This window comes from Macaca thibetana, chromosome 8 (genome assembly GCF_024542745.1).
Source record: "Macaca thibetana thibetana isolate TM-01 chromosome 8, ASM2454274v1, whole genome shotgun sequence".
In the NCBI taxonomy this organism is placed as follows: Eukaryota; Metazoa; Chordata; class Mammalia; order Primates; family Cercopithecidae; genus Macaca; species Macaca thibetana.
In genome coordinates, this window is record NC_065585.1 from 121,305,991 (window position 1) to 121,327,306 (window position 21,316).

Below are 21,316 nucleotides of genomic sequence, written 5' to 3' on the forward strand. Positions count from 1 at the left end.
AATTAGCACCAAGAAAGTAGGAGAGAATAGAACTATACAGGAACAAAGTTTCTATATAATATTGCTATAGTCTGAATGTGTGTCCTTGCCAAATCTCATGTCGACATGTAATTCCCAATTATCAGAGGTGGGGCATGGTGGAAGGTGTTTGGATTATAGGAGCAGATCCCTCAGGAATGGCTTGGGCCATCCCCCAGTGATAAGTGAGCTCTTGCTCTGAATTTACACAAGATTTGGTCATTTAAAAGTGTGTACTACCTCTTCTTTTCTCTCTTTCACTCTCTCTCTCTCATTTACTCCTGCTTTCACCATGTGAAGTGCCTGCTTCTGCTTCACCTTCCACCATGACTGTAAGCTTCCTGAGGCCTCCCTAGCAGCTGAGTGGATGACAGCATTACGCTTCCTGTAAAGCCTACAGAAACATGAGCCAATTAAATTCCTTTTCTTTATAAATTATCCAGTCTCAGGTATCTCATTACAGCAATGCAAGAACGGCCTGACACAACTATTAAAATTAATTTGGTATTAATCTGAACAAGACTTTTAAAAGTTAATATGCAGAAAAATCATCTGATAAAATCCAACATACTTTCATTATAAAAATACTCAGCAAATTAGGAGTAGAAGGAAACTTTCTTAACATGGTAAAGGAAATTTATTAAAAACTCACAGCTAACATCATATACAATTGTGAAAAACTGAAACCTTTGCCTCTACTATCAGGAAAAAGACAAAGATGCCTGATTTTAGCACTGCTATTCAATACCATAATAGAAATCCTAGCCATAACAATTAAGGAAGAAAAGGAAATAAACTAAGAAAATTAAGAAAGAAAAGGAAATAAAAAGAATTCAAACTGAAAAGAAAGAAGACTCCATTCCCATATGCAAATAACATTCTGTATCTAGAAAATCCCAAAGAATTAAAAAAAAAAAAAAAGCAATAAAAAAACTACTAGAGCTCATAACCACATTCAGCAAAGTTACAGGGTACATGATCAACACAAAAAAACAGTTGTGTTTCTAAATACCAGCAATGAACAATCAAAAAATGAAATTAAAACTATTCCATTTACAACAGTATCCAAAATAATAAAATACCTTAGAATAAACTTTAACCAAAGAGGTGAAACACTTATACATGGGAACTACAAAACACTGCTGAAAGAAATTAAAGAAGATCTCAATAAATAGAAAGACATTCTGTGTCCATATGCTGGAAGACAGTATTATTAAGATGGCAATACTCTTCAGAGTAATCTAGATATTCAACACAATCCCTATGGAAGTTTCAATGGCCTTTTTTTGCAGAAACAAAAAAGCTTTCTCTCAAATTCATATACAATTCCCAGGGGGCACTGAATAGCAAAAACAATACTAAAAAAGAAAATAAAGTTGGAAGACTCACATTCTCCAATTTCAAAACTTATTACAAAGCAAAAATAATCAAAACAGTGTGTTACTGGCATAAAACGAGACACACAGATCAATGGAACAGAATTAAGAGTCCAGAAATAAACCCAAACATCTGTGACCAATTGATTTTCGAGTAGGGTGCCAAGATTTCTCAATGGGGAATCCCCTCAACAAACGGTGCTATGACAAGCAGATATCCAGACGCAAAAGAATAAAACTTGACCTTACTTCACTTTGTATAACTCAAATCAGTGACTTATATGTAAAAGTTAAAAAGTGTAAAACTGTTAGAAAAAAATATAGGGGACAAGCCTTCATGACCTTGGATTTGGCAATGAATTCTTAGATTGAGCACCAAAACCATAAGGAACAAAAGATACAATAAATAAACTGCATGTTATCAAAATTTAAAATTTTCGTGCAGCAGAGACCATGATCAAGCAAGTGAAAATCTACAGAATGGGGGGAGATATTTGTAAATCATACATTAAATAAGAGCATAGTTTCCAGAATATTTTTAAAACTCCTACAACTCAACAACAAAAAGACAAATAGTCCAGTTTTTATATGGGCAAAGGATTTGAATGACACAAATACACAAATGAGCAACAAGCACATGACGGATGTTCAACATCATTGGTCATTAAAAAATGCAAGTCAAAACCACAATGAAATACTTCACAACAGTGATGAGTCAAGCCCGGCGTGGTGGCTCACGCCTGTAATCTCAGCACTTTGAGAGGCCGAGGTGGGTGGATCACCTGAGGTCGGGAGTTCAAGACCAGCCTGACTAACATGGAGAAACCCTGCCACTACTAAAAATACAAAATTAGCTGGGCGTAGTGGTGCATGCCTGCAATCCCTGCTACTCAGGAGGCTGATGCAGGAGAATCGCTTGAACCCGGGAAGGGGAGGTTGCGGTGAGCCAAGATCGCGCCCTTGCACTCCAGCCTGGGCAACAAGAGTGAAACTCAGTCTAAAAAACAAACAAACAAACAAACACAAAAAATAGTGATGATTTAAAAAAACAGAAAAGGCCAGGTGTGGTACCTCACTTTGGGAGGCCAGCAGATTGGGAGGCCAAGCTGGGCGGATCACCAGAGGTCAGGAGCTCGAGACCAGCCTGACCAACATGGTGAAACCCCATCTCTACTAAAAAAAAAAATACAAAAATTAGCTGGGCTACCCAGCTACTCAGGATGCTGAGACAAGAGAATCTCTTGAACTCAGGAGGTGGAGCTTGCAGTGAGCCAAGATCGTGCCACTGTACTCCAGCCTGGGTGACAGAGTAAGACCCAGTCTCAAAAAAAAAAAAAGTAAAAAAACAGAAAACAGCAATTGTTGGCAATGGTTTGGAGAAACTGAAAACCTCTACATTACTGGTAGGAATGTAAATTGATGCTTGGCCACTGTGCAGAACAGCTTGGTGTTTCCTCTGAAAGTTAAACACAGAACTACTATATGACCCGGCAATTTCACTCCTAGGTATATATCCAAAAAGAACTGAAAATGGGAACTTAAACAAATCCTTGTTCAGGAATGTTAACAGCAGCATTATTCACAATAGTCAAAACGTGAGAACAGCCCAAATGTTTATCAACAGTGAATGGATCAACAAATTGTGGAATAAATACAATGGAATATTATACAGTCACAAAAAGGAAAAAAAGTATTAATATATGCTACAATATAGATAAACCTTGAAAACATGCTCAGTGAAGTAAGCTAAACACAAAAGGTCACACATTTAAAAATTACTATACAATATAGGTAAAATAGACAAATCAGTACAGACAGAAAGCTAATTAGATATTACCAGAAATTAGGAGAAGGTGTGAATAAGGAATGATTATTTAATGGGCATGGGGTGTTTTTATGGGGTGATGAAAATGTTTTTAAACTAGAGATCCTGTTACCTCAGCCCCCCGAGTACCTGGGACTACAGGCACGCACCACCACGCCCAGCTAATTTTTCTATTTTCTGTAGAGATGGGGTTTTCACCATGTTGCCCAGGCTGGTCTCAAATTCCTGGGCTCAAGCAGTCCACCTGTCTCGGCCTCCCAAAGTGCTGGGATTACAGGCACAAGCCCCTGCACCTCACCTATTTCACCTCAATTTTTCTTTTCTTTTTTTTTTTTTAAGCAAGCAAGCAGGACATGTTGATGGCCAACAGTAAAACCTTCCAGGCTGGGAAGGCGAGTGGAACTCTGGGAGTGGATACCCCAGTGTCCTTGCTTGAGGCAGTCCATCTGGCTCTGTGAAATGAGTAGACGCTGGAGAGCTGCAGTAGTGCAGAGATAGGCTGAAGCTATTCTACAGGTTCCTTTTGAACCCTGTGAAGCACTGTCAACAAGAACTGTTCTGGCTGAATAAGAGACTGCAGACGGCTATGGGGCAGATTCCCCAGCAGTAAGGCTCTGCACTTGGTTGGCAAGTTGGACTTACTCTGGTAGTCCCAGGAGGCTGTGACAGTGCCTGACATGAGCAGACACTTACTACAGACTGGGTTTTGCATACCTGCTGGTAGATGCAAACGCCCAATACTATGAAAGGACTAAAACAAGGCTGGGCGCAGTGGGTCACACCTGTAATCCCAGCACTTTGGGAGGCTGAGGCTGGGAGATCACTTGAGGTCAGGAGTTTGAGACCAGCCTGGTCAACATGGTGAAACCCCATCTCTACTAAAAATACAAAAATTAGCTGGGTGTGGTGGCGCACGCTTGTAATCCCAGCTACTTGGCAGGCTGAGACAGGAGAATCACTTGAACCTGGGAGGTGGAGGCTGCAGTGAATGGAGATCACATCACTGCACTCCAGCATGGATAACAGAATGAGACTGTCTCAAAAAAAAAAAAAAAAAAAAAGGACTAAATCAAAAGATAATCCATCAATTTGGACCACAGAGTCACATTTCTTCAAAGAACACACTTTCATCGTCACAGTTAACGGTTTGGTAGATAATTAGAATGGGCAACTGAAACATCTGTTGTCTAAAGTGGAGGAAAGAAAAACCTAAAGGGCTGGCTTACACACTTTCATGAGTGTGTGCTCACACTCAACAGGGCCAGGGCCTAGAAAACATCTCCACTAGGCAGATTTCTCCCCTTTTTCTGACGAATTGAAGGAAGAGGAGTGGGCAGGATGCTGTTGTGACTTTATAATTCTTCCCTGGGGGCAGGATGTGGTACAACTATACTTTTCTCTTTCTTTCCCACATGACCTCAACAGTCTTTTTTTCCTACCTTTTTTCCCTACTCCTGGGATCAGGGCTATACTGCAGGTGCCAGAAGCTGGGATGACTTCTGTATTAGTCTGCTAGGGCTGTCATACAAAACAAGCTCGCTTAAACAACAGAAACTTACTGTTTCACAGTTCTGGAGGCTGGAAGTTCAAAACCAAGGTGTTTACAGCCCTTTTGAGGGTTGTAAAGAAAATGATCTGTTCATGCCTCTCTCCTAGCTTCTGAGAGTCTCAGGGGTTTCTTGGCTTACAGACAGGTGTTCTCCCTGTGTCTTCAGATTATCTTCCATCTATGTGTGTCTGTCTCTGTGTCTAAATTTCTCCTCTTCATAAAAACATAGTTATATTGGAGCAGGGCCCATTCTAATGACCTCATTTTAATTTAATCAGATGCAAAGGCTTTATTTCCAAATAAGGTACTGGGGATTGGAACTTCATCTTCTTGGGAACACAAACTCATAACAAGCTCTAAGCAAGAAAGTAACTATACTTTTAAACCTTTATGTTAGAGTTCCTAAGGACCTGATGGGGGTGAATTGTACCTTCATTCCATCTGGCAAAACTGTGGTTCACAGGGAATGCAGTTATATTGCCTAGTAGTAGAGAAAGCCCACTAGTTCTGTACCTGTGTAACACTGCCCTATATGAATCGGACTGGACTGAGGGGCAGACGTTTGCTAGGCTAGTATTGCTGCCAGCAGTCTAGATCAGCACAGCGGTCAAACTTAACGTCCCTTCCAAGAGTGGAAAGGTGGGGGTATAAATGGAGAAAAGGAAGAATGATATCTGAGGATTAGGGAAAGAACAAATGGTTATACAGTGAGCAAAATCCAATATACCTTTTTTTTTTTTAGACAAAGTCTCGCTTTGTTGCCCAGACTGGAGTGCAGTGGCGTGATCTCGGCACACTACAACCTTCGCCTCCCAGGTTCAAGTGATTCTCCTGCCTCAGCCTCCCAAGTAGCTGAGATTACAGGTGCCTGCCACCATGCCCAGCTAATTTTTGTAGTTTTAGTAGAGACAGGGTTTCATCATGTTGGTCAGGCTGGTCTTGAACTCCTGACCTCAAGCCATCCACCCACCTCGGCCTCCCAAAGGGCTGGGATTACAGGCATGAGCCACTGAGCACAGCCCAAAATCCAATATTCTACTGGTGCCTTGGGAGAGGCTTAGAGTAAGATGTGATATTGCTTGTTAGCTCAACTAAACGGGATGCCTCAAGGGGTTACTGACCCATGTTACTGAGAGGACTTCTGCTTTTGAAACCTGACAACGTTGAATGGAAGCCTGCAAATCTAAGTGGCACGTATCTGGGAGACGCTTTAATCATGCAGTATGATGATAATCTGGACTAATTATTTATGACTGAGTAGGACTCTAGTAATGTGCCAGTATCTTTGACTCTTACATTTCAGAGTATATCTACTATTATGCTATAAGATGAAATAACCCTAATATTGTTGGGAAGATTCAACTAACTCATTGTAAACAAGTCTTATGATGATGCTGATATTAATAATCAATTGTATTGGGAAATTAGGTTAAGGACACTACAGGATGTAATACTGATTAAAAAAATGACTGGGCCGGGTGTGATGGCTCATGCCTATAATCCCAGCACTTTGGGAGGCTGAGGTGGGCAAATCACGATGCCAAGAGATGAAGACTATCCTGGCCCACATAATGAAACCCCATCTCTACCAAAAATACAAAAATTAGCTTGGGTGTGGTGGCGTGTGCCGGTAGTCCCAGCTACTCAGAAGGCTGGGGCAGGAAAACTGCTTGAACCCAGGAGGTGGAAGTTGCAGTGAGCCGATACCGCGCCACTGCACTCCAGTCTGGTGACAGAGTGAGACTCCATTTAAAAAAAAAAAACTGGCCTGGGGAAAGCGTCTAGTTCTTGAGATACGAGAGTAATCACAACCTGAGATAATTCTAACAAAACGGCATTCGGCTGGGCATGGTGGCTCAAGTCTGTAATCCCAGCACTTTTGGAGGCCACAGCAGATGGATCACTTAAGGTCAGGAGTTTGAGACAAGCCTGGCCAATACGGTGAAATCTCATCTCTACTGAAAATACAAAACTGAGCTGGGTGTGGCGGCACGTGCCTATACAGGACAGGACAAAAAAGGAAAGGACAGGATAAGGAAAGGAAAGGACAGGGATAAGGACAAGGACCAGGACAGGACAGGACAGGACGGGACAGGACGGGACAGGACGGGACAAAGCAGGGTACTCAGCTGGGCGCAGCGGCTCACAGCTATAATCCCGGCACTCTGGGAGGCTGAGGTAGGCAGGATAGCTTGAGGCCAGGAGTTTGAGATCAGCCTGAGTTTGAAACCAGCCTGAGCAAGACGGTGACACTCTCTCTCTACAAAAAATACAGAAATTAGCTGGGTGTGGTATGTGCCTGTAGTCCCAGCTACTTGGGAGGCTGAGGTGGGAGGATCCCTTGAGTCCAGGAGGTTGAGGTTGTAATGAGCCGAGATTGTGACTCTACACTCCAGCCCAAGCAACAGAGCAACCCTGTCTCAAAAAAAAAAAAAAAAGCGGGAGGGTGGGAAGGAAACCCATCAAGGAAAAGCCTGGTTACAGAAAAAGGAGAAGAGCAAAATCAACTATTCAAGGAAAAGGATAAGAATATTTGGAAACATTTATGTAACACAGCTATAAGGCAACATGAGACAAGATGTTAACAATGAGGGAAAACTGGATGAAGGATGTATGGGAACTCTTATCCTATTTTGCAACTTTCATTCCAAAATAAAAAGTTTATTTACAAAAAAAAAAAAAAAAAGAATATTTGGAAATATTTTATTATTGCATGCGAGTCCAGAGAACAAGTGAGAGATTTAGAATGGAGAAAATGGGCTTTGGACTAGCAAGCCCTGAAGCAAAATGGGGCTGAAAATGTGTAAGAAGGCAACTGTTTGGAGGTGTTGGAACTTCCGGTGGTTAATGCCATTCCTAGGGGAAGATATTAATAAAACTGGGGATCCAGAGGTAGTCAGAATCTTAGAACCCCAAAGCAAATTTGTTGAGGCTGCTGAGGAGTCAGGATAAGCTCTGGGAGAGGCATGATCAAAATCGTTTATTTTTTATTTGTTTTAGAGACAGGCTTTGTCAACCGGGCTGGCATGACCATAGCTCACTGGAGCACTGGACTCCTGGGCTTAAGGGATCCTCCCATCTCAGCCTCCTGAAGAACTGGGACTACAGGTGCACGCCACCAAGTCTGGCTTATTTTTTTCAATTTTTTTGTAGAGATGAGGTCTTAACTTTGCAAAACAGTTTACACACAAAGATTCCTTCCACTAGGTGCAGAACAATTGGGGAAATGGCAAAAGCTGGCACAGGACTGAAGCAATTCTCCTGCCTCAGCCTCCCAAGTAGCTGGGATTACAGGTGCCCGCCACCACACCTGGCTAATTTTTTTGTATTTTTAGTAGAGATGGGTTTTACCACGTTGGCCAGACATAATGAGGACCTGAATCAAATGAAACCTTTTGGCCAGGTGCAATGGCTCATGCCTGTAATCCCAGCACTTTGGGAGGCTGAGGTGGGAGGACCGCTTGAGCCCAGGAGTTCAAGACCAGCCAGGGCAAAATAGCAAGATCTCATTTCTACTAAAAATTTTTAACAATTAGCCAGGTGTGGTGGCACATGCCTGAAATCCCTGCTACTCTGGAGGCTGAGGCAGAGCAAGACCCTGTCTCAAAAAAAGAATTCTTTTGATTCAGAGAACATTTATATTTAGACGAGCCAGTTTTATTCTAGATTTAAAATTAGATTTATTTTTCCTTTGACCTGGTTCTATGGAGTTTAATAAATACTACTTAAGTTCATAGTTCAGATAAAGAAACAAAGACCAAAATGAACTGTTATTTGACTTAGAATAGAGTTGTGATACTAGAAATTCAATGAAAATTGCCAGGAGAAGTGTCAGCTTAGTAATGGAAGAGATGGAAAAGGAATCAAGACAGCCCCTGTGCTTGTAGTACACTGCTCTTTTACAAAATAGCCACAGTGGCTGGGCACGGTGGCTCACGCCTGTAATCCCAGCACTTTGAGACGCTGAGCAGAGTGGATCACCTGAGGTCAGGAGTTTGAGCCCAGCCTGGCCAACATGGCAAAACTCCATCTCCACTAAAAATACAAAAAAATTAGCCAGATGTGATGGCGGGCGCCTGTAATCCCAGCTACTTGGGAGACTGAGGCAGGAGAATTGCTTGAACCCGGGAGGCAGAGGCTGCAGTGAGCCCAGACTGTGCCATTGCACTCCAGCCTGGGCAACAAGAATGAAATTCCGTCTCAAAAAAAGAAGAAAAGAAAATAGCCACAGTAGGTCAGGCATGGTGGCTCACACCTACAATCTCAGCACTTTGAGAGACTGAGACGGGCAGATCACTTGAGATAAACAGTTTAAGACCAGCCCAGCCTGGCCAGCATGGCGAAACCCCGTCTCTACTAAAAATACAAAAAAAATTAGCTGGGTCTTGTGGCACATGCCGGTAATCCCAGCTACTGGGGAGGCTGAGGCAGGAGAATTGCTTGAATCCAGGAAGCAGAGATTGTGGTGAGCCGAGATCGCGCCACTGTACTCCAGCCTGGGTGACAGTGACACTCCGTCTCAAAAAACAAACAAACAAAAAAAAAGCCCCCACAGTGGCTCACACCTGTAATCCCAGCACTTTGGGAGGCTTAGAAGGGTGGATCATGAGGTCAGGAGTTCAAGAGCAGCCTAGCCAAGATGCTGAAACCCTGTCTCTACTAAAAATACAAAAATCAGCCAGGCATGGTGGCACATGCCTATAATCCCAGCTATTCAGGATGCTAAGGCAGGAGAATCGCTTGAGCCTGGGAGGCAGAGGTTGCAGTGAGCTGAGATCGTGCCACTGCACTACAGCCTGGGCAACCAGAGTGAGACCCTCTCTCAGAAAAAGAAAATAGCCACAGCAATATCTCTGGTGCCACATATTCTTTCAGACCCTTGCCACCCTTGGAGTAGGAGGTGGAATCAACTGCCCTCCCCTCAAAGCTGGGTGGGACTTTGTGACTCCCTGGACAAGTAGAATGCAGCAGACGTGACACTGCATTACTTCCACTGTTAAGGCATGAAATGCAGCATGACTTCCACTGGCACTCTGTCTTGTGGAACGTTCAAGCTTTGAATCCAGCCAGCATGCTAGGAGGAGGCCCAGAGAGTCCATGTGGAAAGACCATACAACAAGGCCCACATGGAGAACTGGAGCCCACTGCTGTGCCTTGTCCAGTTCCTGATTGTGAACATCAAACTTGCTCATTTCATGCCACTAAGTTTCAGGGTAACTTGTTACATAGCCATCCATAACCAGTGTTCAAGTAATTTACAACCCAGTGGGATGGATAAATAAGGATACAAACAACAAATATAAGGCAGCGTAGGGATGGAGCAGTGAGGGAAGAAGGGGAAAGGCTTCATAGCTAGGTCTTAGAAGACAGATCAAACTTTGAAGGAAAATAGTTACAACAATAACAAAAAGGAAAGTCTGGTAGAACTTGGTGACTGGGTAGCATAACATATGGAACTTGCCGGAGACAGACTTAAAAAAAAAAACAACATAACCTCTAATAACTGAACAGTATTAAACTATTTTCAGGATGCTGTAGGAAACATTATTCTATAAAGAGACAAGGTGAAGCCTTAGAGACTGACTTCAATCCTATGAAATTATTACATTTCTTGCTGCTTAGCCTCTATGCAAAGGTTAAGGTCTAACTCTGACCCTAAGAAATGAAAGGCACTTATCAGTACTTCCTTTGATGTACTGGCCAAGGCAGAAATCAGTACCTTGCTTGCTCACTGTTCTAGACCCAGTATCAGCTTAATTACAGTAATCCTCCATGGTTAGCATTCTTTAGAGTTCGAGGGGTGATTTATAAGGAGGCGTTTGTCTTGAACCAAAATGAAAAGAGCCAGCGCCTAATAAATTATAAAAAGCTGAGTACACTCATAAGCTGCTTTAATTGCTGAAACTTATCCCCAACTTCCCTGATAAGGGCATGAAGATTATGTCTAGAGACACCAGGCTGACAACCTGAGAAATAATTATTACTTACTAAACCAAATGAAAGCATTTAGCTCTTTAGCTCTTTGAGCTGATCTGTACAAGCTGAAGCCTGAAAGGAGGAGCTCTGAGCTGCCTGCTCAGCAGCAGCTGTTTGGGAGACTCACCTTTGATTTGAGATCCCTCTCACCACATCAGACTTCCTGTAAAGTGTTCACATAGATAATCCTTAAAAATCCCGAAACTTGGCCAGGCGCAGTGGCTCGCAGCTGTAATCCCAACACTTTGGGAGGCCCAGGCAGGCAGATTACCTGATGTCAGGAGTTCGAAACCAGCCTGGCCAACATGGTGAAACCCCATCTCTACTAAAAATACAGAAATGGATAGGCGCGGTGGCTCATGCCTGTAATCCCAGCACTTTGGGAGGCCGAGGCAGGCAGATCACAAGGTCAGGAGATCGAGACCACGGTGAAACCCCATCTCTACTAAAAATACAAAAAATTAGCCAGGCGTGGTGGCGGGCGCCTGTAGTCCCAGCTACTCAGCAGGCTGAGGCAGGAGAATGGCATGAACCTGGGAGGCAGAACTTGCAGTGAGCCGAGATCACGCCACTGCACTCCAGCCCGGGTGGCAGAGCGAGACTCCGTCTCAAAAAAAATTACAGAAATTAGCTGAGTGTGCTGGTGCGCACCTGTAATCCCAGCTACTTGGGAGGCTGAGGCAGGAGAATCGCTTGAACCCAGGAGGCAGAGGTTGCAGTGAGCAGAGATTGCACCACTGCACTCCAGCCTGGGTGACAAGAGTGAGACTCCATCTCAAAAAACAAACAAAAAAAACAAACAAAAAAAACCCAGAGACCTGAGAATTTCTGTTCTCCTCACCTCATAAAACTTTTTTAAGGAGCCCACGAGGCATAACTTCAGGCTGTCCACAATCTCCTGATGCGGCATCTGGAACACCACCCGGGAATACCATTTTGTGAGGGTGCTGGGGTCAGGGTGAGCAGAGAGACAGAGAGAGGAAGATGAACAAATGCTCAACGGGGACAGCCTATGGCTTGTGTCAGTAACACAGGTTTCTCTATGAATCAATCCAACAACAAATACCTAGAAAATGCATTTACGCTATACATAAGAACAAGTAGTGATGTGGGGAAAAGACACATTTAAGTCATATGCAGAACACAGATATGTGTACTTGTGGCCGGGCGTGGTGGCTCACGCCTGTAATCTCAGCACTTTGGGAGGCCAAGGCAGACAGATCACGAGGTCAGGAGATCAAGACCATCCTGGCTAACACGGTGAAACCCCGTCTCTACTAAAAATACAAAAAAATTAGCCAGGCGCGGCGGCAGGCACCTGTAGTCCCAGCTACTCAGGAGGCTGAGGCAGGGGAATGGCGTGAACCCAGGAGGCAGAGCTTGCAGTGAGCCGAGATCGCGCCATTGCACTCCAGCCTGGGCAACAAAGCGAGACTCCGTCTCAAAAGGAAAAAAAAAAGTGTAATTGTGGATATTTCCTACAAAACTGCTCCAACAGAAAAAATTTAACATCTTAGATATCCACCAAGAGAGGATTAAATAATGATACACAGAATAAATTCTGTGCAGCAGTTGAGTTGGTGGAGATTTATTTGTAATGGTATGGGAAAATATACAGTTTAAGTGCATATTAAGCTAAGGAATAATGTGCCTAGAAATATCCCATTTGTGTATATAGAAGTGTGTATGTGTATATATATCAGAGATATATATCACATGTGTTAATATATGCATAAAAGAGAATCTGAAAGTATATACACATCAAACTTTTGGCAGCTGTTAATACGAAAAGCTGGACCATGAGGAATTCTCACTTTCTAAATTTCTGCAGATATTTGGAATGAGCATGCTTTTTTTTACAACTGGAACAAACGATCAAAAAAACCTCATTTCTGGGGGGAAAAATGCCAACAACAACAACAAGGCAGCACAGCCCCAGCCTTGGAAGAGGCCACTCTTCAGCTGGGAAGCACTTTCACACCGGTGCCAAGTTTGTTAAATAAGCTGCATAGCCAGGTGCAGTGCTCATGCCTATAATCCCAGCACTTTGGGAGACCGAGGCAGGTGGATCACTTGAGCCCAGGAGTTCGAGACCAGCCTGCACAACATGGTGAAATCCTGTCTCTACAAAAACAAGCTGGGTATGGTGGCGCGTGCTTGTGGTCCCAGCTATTTGGGAGGCTGAGGTGGGAGGATCACCAAAACCCAGGGAGGCTGAGGTTGCAGTGAGCTGTGATCACGCCACTGCACTCCAGCCTGTGTGACAGAGTAAAACCCAGTCTCAAAAACCAAAAAAAGTTGCATACACAAATTTCACAGCCAGGCACGATGACTCACACCTGTAATCCCAGCACTTTGGGAGGCTGAGGCGGGTGGATCACCTGAGGTCAGGAGTTCAAGACCAGCCTGGCCAACACAGTGAAATGCTGTCCTACTAAAAATACAAAAATTAGCCTGGCATGGTGGTACGCACCTGTAATCCCAGCTACTAGGGAGGCTGAGGCAGGAGAATCACTTGAACCCAGAAGACGGAGGTTGCAGTGAGCTGAGACTGCGCCACTGCACTCCAGCCTGGGTGACAGAGGGAGACTCCATTTCCAAAAAAAAAAAAAAAAATTTTTTTTCACATGAAGATAGAGGAAGAAAATGCTTATAAATCTTTATACTATAATACATAAGACTAAAAAGATTTGCTGGATTTATAATAAGATTAGGCACTAAAACGAAATAATTAAACAAGATGGCACTGTGAGCAGTACTTACAGATTGATGCTTGCCACGAAGCCAACCACGGAGCGCATGCCTCTACTGGGGTCATGGTAAACATCCATCCCGATTACCATTAACTGTTTCTAGTTTAGAAAACAAAAACAAAAACCAAATCCCAGACCTGAGCAATGCACTGCTCCATTTTTAATTACTGTCTGAATCGCAAAGCAACTTCCCCTTACTGTTTATATGTGAAAGTAAGTTCTGGGAAAGAAAAAAAAAAGACAGCAATCAACTTGACATTTTTTTTTTTTTTTTTTTTTTTTTTTTTTTTTTGAGACGGAGTCTCGCTCTGTCACCCAGGCTGGAGTGCAGTGGCCGGATCTCAGCTCACTGCAAGCTCCGCCTCCCGGGTTCACGCCATTCTCCTGCCTCAGCCTCCCGAGTAGCTGGGACTACAGGCGCCCGCCACCTCGCCCGGCTAGTTTTTTGTATTTTTTAGTAGAGACGGGGTTTCACCGTGTTAGCCAGGATGGTCTCGATCTCCTGACCTCGTGATCCGCCCGTCTCGGCCTCCCAAAGTGCTGGGATTACAGGCGTGAGCCACCGCGCCCGGCCAACTTGACATTTTTAAAACACAATAAGCACAGTCAGAGATCTAGACCAGGGATCAGCAAAGGACTAAAGGGTAAATAACTTAGGCTTTGGGAGCCTTATGATTTCTGTAGAAACCACAGGTTGAGTATTCCCAAACCTGAAAAGCTTTTGAGCACCAACATGACACTCAAAGAGTTTCAGATTTTGGAGTGCTTCAGATTGCAGATTTTTGAATTTGAGATGCAAGCAAATGTCCCATACCCCCAGAAATCTAAAATCCAAAATGCTTCTGGTCCCAAGCATTTCAGAAAAAGCATACTTGACCTTTATTCAATTCTTTCTGCTTAACACAAAAGCAGTCATGGACAGTATGAAAAGAAGTACGGCTGTATTCCAGTGAAATTTTATTTAAAGACACTGAAAATTAACTTCATATAGTTTTCATGTATCATGGAATAATCATCTTAGTTTTATTTTTTCGCCATTTAAAAACATAAAAACCAGGTTGGGCATGGTGGCTCACACCTGTAATCCCAGCATTTTGGGAGACTGAGGTGGGCAGATCACCAGGTCAGGAGTTTGAGACCAGCCTGGCCAACATGGTGAAATCCCATCTCTACTAAAAATACAAAAATTAGTTGGGTATGGTGGCGGGTGCCTGTAATCCCAGCTACTCGGGAGGCTGAGGCAGGAGAATTGCTTGAACCTGGGAGGTGGAGGTTGCAGTGAGCCAAGATCATGCCATTGCACTCCAGCTTGGGCAACAAGAACAAGACTCCGTCTCAAAAAAACAAAAAACAAAAAACAAACATAAAACGCATTCTTAGATAATTGGCTGAAGAGGCAGGGAGCCATTTAGACTACTGAGTAAGTGTTGAGAAGAGGAAGCATAATGAATAAGGAAAAACAAGAAAAAGGCTTGGAGGATTCGCTGGAGAGGCAAACAACCATTTTGGCATCACTCACCAGAGGAATATCCACTCCCCAGAGCTCACCACCCAATTTACAGTTAATCTGAAGTAAAATTTTCTGGGCCACACTCCGAAGCCTGGTGGGCTGACCAATGGTTCGAACATTGACAACCTATAATGAAGGGACCAAAAGGTGTCAGGAGAAGCAGGTCACTACCAAACCCTCAGAAAATCTGAACTCTAAAGTAAACATTACATGTTTAAGAAACTCAAGTTAGAAGGTAACATATTTCACGTTAATAATTCTAATTCTAGGGTTTCTAGGCATGCATGCACATGGGCAAAATACAACCAACACACACACACACACACACACACACAAAACACACAAACCCAAAACAAAACCAACAAATGAAAACTTTCAAAAGGATCTCACGCAGAGTGGAATGCTTTTTTAACTCCCATAGGAAAAATAGCTTTCCCCTTTCAGAATGAAGACTATACTCACTCTCAGAACTCAGTCATATGAAACCACCTGGTGACTCAACCTCGGAACAAGCGAAATTGTTCATTCAGAAGCATGAGGGCAGCTTATGAAGAGCAATCTGCTCTTTGCCAGGTTGCTCTAATCAGGAGAACCTTTCACCAGAAGGCTCTGCATGTACTGGCTTCTAACAGCTACTTTAGTCTTTGTGAACACACATATCACTCTTTTCAAGCCTCAGGAGAGGTGCCATCTGTGCCTCCTGCCCCAACACCCACTCACCTGGGAGGGCACTGGGGACTGCACACAGCACAGCTTCTTGATGGCCCCATAGAGATCATCACGTGTGCCCATGATGATGCAAACAACCATCTGTATCTTTCCCTTGAAGAGATAAGGTATATACAAGTCAGGCTCTGGAACTCTCTGGGGACTTTCACAGGACTCTAGTTGGCAGTATTCTGAGTATGCAAAGCCATAGGACCTTTAAGGAAGACAGGGAACTGAAATAAAGAGGGTGGACATTCCAACCAGAACAAGGTCCTTGGAGCTGAATTAGCATTCTTTGGCTCAGGGCTGTTCTGAATAGATAGGTAATATGTTACTATTAATTACCCAGAGCTGGCCCTGATTACCAAAAGATTTATCTATTAGGAGACTCAGATGGCTGGAAAAGGACTAGGTTTGAATGCATGCAAGGTTTACACTACTTGCTGCTTCCAACTTCGTATGTTTTTTACTACTCTCTTTGGTTTACTAAACAACTTGTTACATTCATGCCACAGAACTTTAACTGAGGAAACAGGGAATGCAATACTACAAGAAAGCATTCAGAACTAAATGCAAACTGGAAAGAAGCTACTGCCAAATCCATAAGCAGCCACTCCTAACTTTCTGGTGAAGAGACAGGATGATATTGTCAGCAGCACAGCACATGTCAGTATCATCTATCCCTCACCGCTGAAGAGATCCAATACTGAAAAAAGATGACCTTTCAAAGTCTGACTAAAGAAAAGCAGCATTCAAGCGAAAGAAGATTGCCAACCCTTTATGCCAGAAACTGCTACAAATGGTAAATCAGTGGTACCCTGCTCCACATCAAGATTGGTGTGATGTTAAGACCGTTCAGAGGACACATTCAGCAATGACACCAAAGCATTTCCAAAGGCATGAGAACAGAGCTGCGCACTGGGAGCCTATGGACTGGACACAGCAAACAGGTGTGTTTTTTCAGGCCCTACAATGGCTTAAAAGTGTTTGTTTCTTTAAATTAACATTTAGGCCGGGCGCGGTGGCTCAAGCCTGTAATCCCAGCACTTTGGGAGGCCGAGACGGGCGGATCACGAGGTCAGGAGATCGAAACCATCCTGGCTAACACGGTGAAACCCCGTCTCTATTAAGAAATACAAAAAACTAGCCGGGCGAGGTGGCGGGCGCCTGTAGTCCCAGCTACTCGGGAGGCTGAGGCCGGAGAATGGCGTGAACCCGGGAGGCGGAGCTTGCAGTGAGCTGAGATCCGGCCACTGCACTCCAGCCTGGGCGACAGAGCCAGACTCCGTCTCAAAAAAAAAAAAAAAAAAAAAAAAAAATAAATAAATAAATAAATAAATTAACATTTAAACATAGGAAGATACACACATATGCAATTCCAGGTTTTTGGCCTTTATTAACAAACAAGCACGTGAAGAATCATTTTGGCAATCCTGGGTTTATATCTCCAGTCACAGGGGTTACCCCCTTCAGTTCATTTAACTCCCCTCCTGGTCTACTTCACTAATTTATACTCCTTATCAGGCTTCTGGAGACATATGAGTTTTTGATTCCTCATACAGATGATAATAGAATGCCTTAAAGATGAACAGAGAGAGAGCAAGGCCACTTTAAGTTGGAAAGCAATATGAATGAAATTCACATCCATGCCACATGAAAACTGTCAGTTGTACCCTCTCAAAAAGGGAACACAAGAAGTTGTGAAATGGGGGAGCTGATGTACTGCGCTGGGTTATTCTTTTGAAAGCAGAGCAGAACTTTTCTACGATCAGGTCAGAGGAAGGCCATGGTAGAGTATGACAGGCATGGTAGATCAGGATGGAATTATAAAGAGAATGCACAGGCTGGGTGCCGTGGCTCACACTGGTAATCCCAACACTTTGGGAGGTGGAGGTGGGGGGACTGATTGAGGCTGGGAGTTTGAGATCAGCCTGGGCAACAGAGGGAGACCCTATCTCTACAAAAAACTTAAAAATTAGCCAGGAGTGGTGGTGTACATGTACAGTTTCAGCTACTCAGAAGGCTGAGGCAGGAGGATCCCTTGAGCCCTCAAGTTGGAGGTTACAGTCAGCTATGATCTTGCCACTGTACTTTAGCCTGGGCAACAGATCAAGACCTTGTGTCTAAAAAAAGAGACAGAGAGAGAAATACACCAAAGAAAGAACACAAGTGTGCTGTTGTGAATGATATACCAAGAGTGCCGGATCAAAAAGAGAATGCTGCTGGGCATGATGACTCACGCCTGTAACCTCACTGCTTTGGGAGGTTGAGGCAGCAGGATCATTTGGGGCCAGAAGCTGGAGACCAGCCTGGGCAAACAGTGAAACCCTATCTCTATAAAAAATTTTTTTTAAATTCAGGTGTGATGGCCCATGCCTGTAGTTCTAGCTACTTGGAAGGCTGAGGCGGGAGGACTGCTTGAGCCCAGGAGTTTGAGGCAACAATGAGCTAAGATTGCACCAGTGTATTCCAGCATGGGTGACAGAGTAAAATGCTCCCTTTTTTTTTTTTTTTTTTTTTTTTTTTTTTTTTAAAAAAAAGGTCTCACTCTGTTGCCCAGGTTGGAGTAAAGTGGCATGATCATAGCTCAATACAGCCTCAACCTCCCCAGGCTCAGGTGATTCTCCCACCTCAGCCTTCTGAGCAGCTGGTACTACAGGTGCATGCTACCATACCCAGCTAATTTTTAGATTTTTTGTAGAGACAGGGTTTCGCCATGTTGCCCAGGCTGGTCTCAAACTCCTGGGCTCAAGCAACCCGTCCGCCTCAGCATCCCAAAGTGCTGGAATTACAGGCGTGAGCCACTGTGCACCCAGCTGACCCTATCTCTTAAAAAAATTTTTTAAAAAGAACTCTATGATGCCAAGACGACTGAATTCTAGGATTGAACTCACCAGAACAATTTACCAGAATCTTCAATTCAAGGGATAATTACTGCCAAAAGCCTTCCCCTTGCTTTTTTCTCTCCCTATTCTCCTTGTTCTATTTTATTGACAAACAGGTAAGAACTAAAAAGCCTGAATAACTAAGTTGTGAGTGCTATGACCTGGCCAGCTCTAGTGTTCCTGATCAGTCATCAGGACCTAATCAATGGGCCACCTGCCAAGTTCATCACCAGAGTAATTTTAATCTTGAACCAGGCCAGACTGAGGCAGCTCAGTAGTGAATCGTGCAAGACGGCACCCAACCCAGGCAGCTGCTTTCTGAACACAACGTGTTCTATAGATAATGAACCACAGTTAAGTCAGCTATTCTCTCAGCCAGTTACGTGAGAAAAAGAAGACTAGAGTGAGGGTGCCAACATAGAGTGAGAGAAGCAAAATTAACCAAAGGGCATAAAGAACACTTTTCCTTTTTTTTTTTTTTTTTTTTTTTTTTTTTTGAGACGGAGTCTTGCTCTGTCGCCCAGGCTGGAGCGCAGTGACCGGATCTCGGCTCACTGCAAGCTCCGCCTCCCGGGTTCCCGCCATTCTCCTGCCTCAGCCTCCCGAGTAGCTGGGACTACAGGCGCCCGCCACCTCACCCGGCTAGTTTTTTTTTGTATTTTTTTAGTAGAGATGGGGTTTCACCGTGTTAGCCAGGATGGTCTCGATCTCCTGACCTCGTGATCCGCCCGTCTCGGCCTCCCAAAGTGCTGGGATTACAGGCTTGAGCCACCGCGCCCGGCAAGAACACTTTTCAATCAGTGTTTCATGTGCACACAGGGAAGACAAGCTCTGGGGCATTATCAACAGCAGATGGATAACCATGGTAAGTTAAAATTAAGTATTTAAGTATTTTAAAATGGACATCCTATAAATGTATTTGAATTACATTTTTACCTCAGCTCCTAACATGGATTGAATGGTTCTGACATAGGTCTCTATCCGGTCATCCTTTAGTTCAACCCAGGCCGGTGGGCTCATATGCATGCCAATGGGGCCAGCTATCTTCTCCAACATGTTGACCAGTTCTCGAGCCTGATCCATTGCTCTCTTTGGGTAAAAAAGTGCCCAGAAATGCATGGGGATCTAGGAACAACCACAAGCTACTTTTAGTATTTCTCATAATTTAAACATCCCAATCTCACACTTAAGATTTCATTCTAGAGAATAAATTACTTTCACTCTCATTGCTTGAATCCTGTCTCATCTAACTCCTATTATTAACATGAATGTACATGATAAGAAAACTGGTGTAGTCTCAAAATGGAACGTTATACAGTAATGAGAATGGAAGAGCAACAACCACACCTAATAACAGGATGAAACTCACCAACACAAATTTAAGAAAAGAAGCCAGACATGGAAGAATATATAATCTATGATTCCATGTATATATAAAGTACAGAAATTGTTGAAACCAATCTGTGCTATGAGAAGTCAGGACAGTGGTTACCCTGGGTGTGTGAGGGGTAAGGGACAGGCAGTAACTGGGAGAATGGAGGGGGCTTCTGGAGTGTTGGTAAAGTTCTGCTTCTCAACCCTTGGTGTTGATTACACAGGTCTATTTAATTAAAAAAAACTCATCAAGTTATACCTTTATAAGTATGCTTTTCATTTATATTTCAATAAAACATTTAAAAACATGCATTTTATATATCTGTTTATATATATCTGGCCACGAAGTCCATGTTGGTTACAAATACAAAGTAGTAGTTATACACCATATTGTACTTTGATACAAATAGCTAGTGTATTATTAGTTTCCTAGGTGAGGTACTGTTTTAATCTAATTTAATTTCTCTCATAGATACAAACACCCTCTAGATACTCCCAGGGAAAGAGGGGGAAAAGAGAAAGAAAGAAGGGAGAGTGGGTAACAGGTTAGCACTATGTGAATTACCATAGCAATTTATTTCCTTTTCCTAAGTTTGTGGTCAGGCAAAGGGCTTACCTCTAACAACTCATCAACTGCTCTGTTTAAAGGATCCCTGTTTAGTAGGTAATTCAGAAAGGGGATTCAATTGGCACTTTCTCTCAAAAAGAGGACTCTAGATCATTCCTGCTTCCTAATTTCCACACTTTGGGGAATACTGGTCCTCTCTTTATCACTTCAAAAATCACTTACAGTCAAGATGGAAGGGTCTCTGGTTACTTCCTTAACCCAGTTTAGTTCCTGAGATGTGATAAATGAAGTATTTTTTAAGTTAATTCTTTCCATTGGTAGAACACGTCCTTCAATCTAAACAGAAAATAAACCATCTATGACATGAGCCATTTCAAACACTATTTAGAAAAACACTGCTACTGCTCTATGAGGCCTGCTCAGCTCCACCACAGACACTTGTCCTATTAGAACTTTTGAGACTAGCAGAATAATAAAGTTTCTAGCAGCGAAAGTCTCTGTCAATAAAAACCTACATTTACATAGGTAAAATTATTATAGGTACTAGTCTTTCATTATTGAAGCTTCCACATGATATCCCAAGAGAGGGATTTGAAAACATTGTCTATTTAGAACCACTGAATAAAGGAAAACAATCTTTAAAAAATATTTTAAAGGGGCCAGGCACCGTGGCTCATGCCTGTAATCCTAGCATTTTGGGAGGCCAAGGCAGGTGCATCATCTGAGGTCGGGAGTTTGAGATCAGCCTGACCAACATGGAGAAACCCCACCTCC

General features: G+C 43.3%; 1 protein-coding gene across 6 annotated transcripts in view; it reads right to left on the reverse strand.

Moving 5' to 3' along the window:
- The window catches only part of PIWIL2 (piwi like RNA-mediated gene silencing 2), an 89,780-nt gene that overhangs the window by 30,575 nt on the left and 37,889 nt on the right, over positions 1 to 21,316 (reverse strand). For all 6 annotated transcript variants that reach the window (XM_050801402.1, XM_050801406.1, XM_050801403.1 and 3 more), the window contains 6 exons: positions 20,765 to 20,878; positions 19,537 to 19,725; positions 15,728 to 15,829; positions 15,017 to 15,133; positions 13,508 to 13,596; positions 11,586 to 11,691 (listed from right to left, as the gene is read on the reverse strand). In XM_050801402.1, the coding sequence (XP_050657359.1) occupies positions 11,586 to 11,691; positions 13,508 to 13,596; positions 15,017 to 15,133; positions 15,728 to 15,829; positions 19,537 to 19,725; positions 20,765 to 20,878 (717 nt within the window). The remainder of the gene's footprint in view (positions 1 to 11,585; positions 11,692 to 13,507; positions 13,597 to 15,016; positions 15,134 to 15,727; positions 15,830 to 19,536; positions 19,726 to 20,764; positions 20,879 to 21,316) is intronic.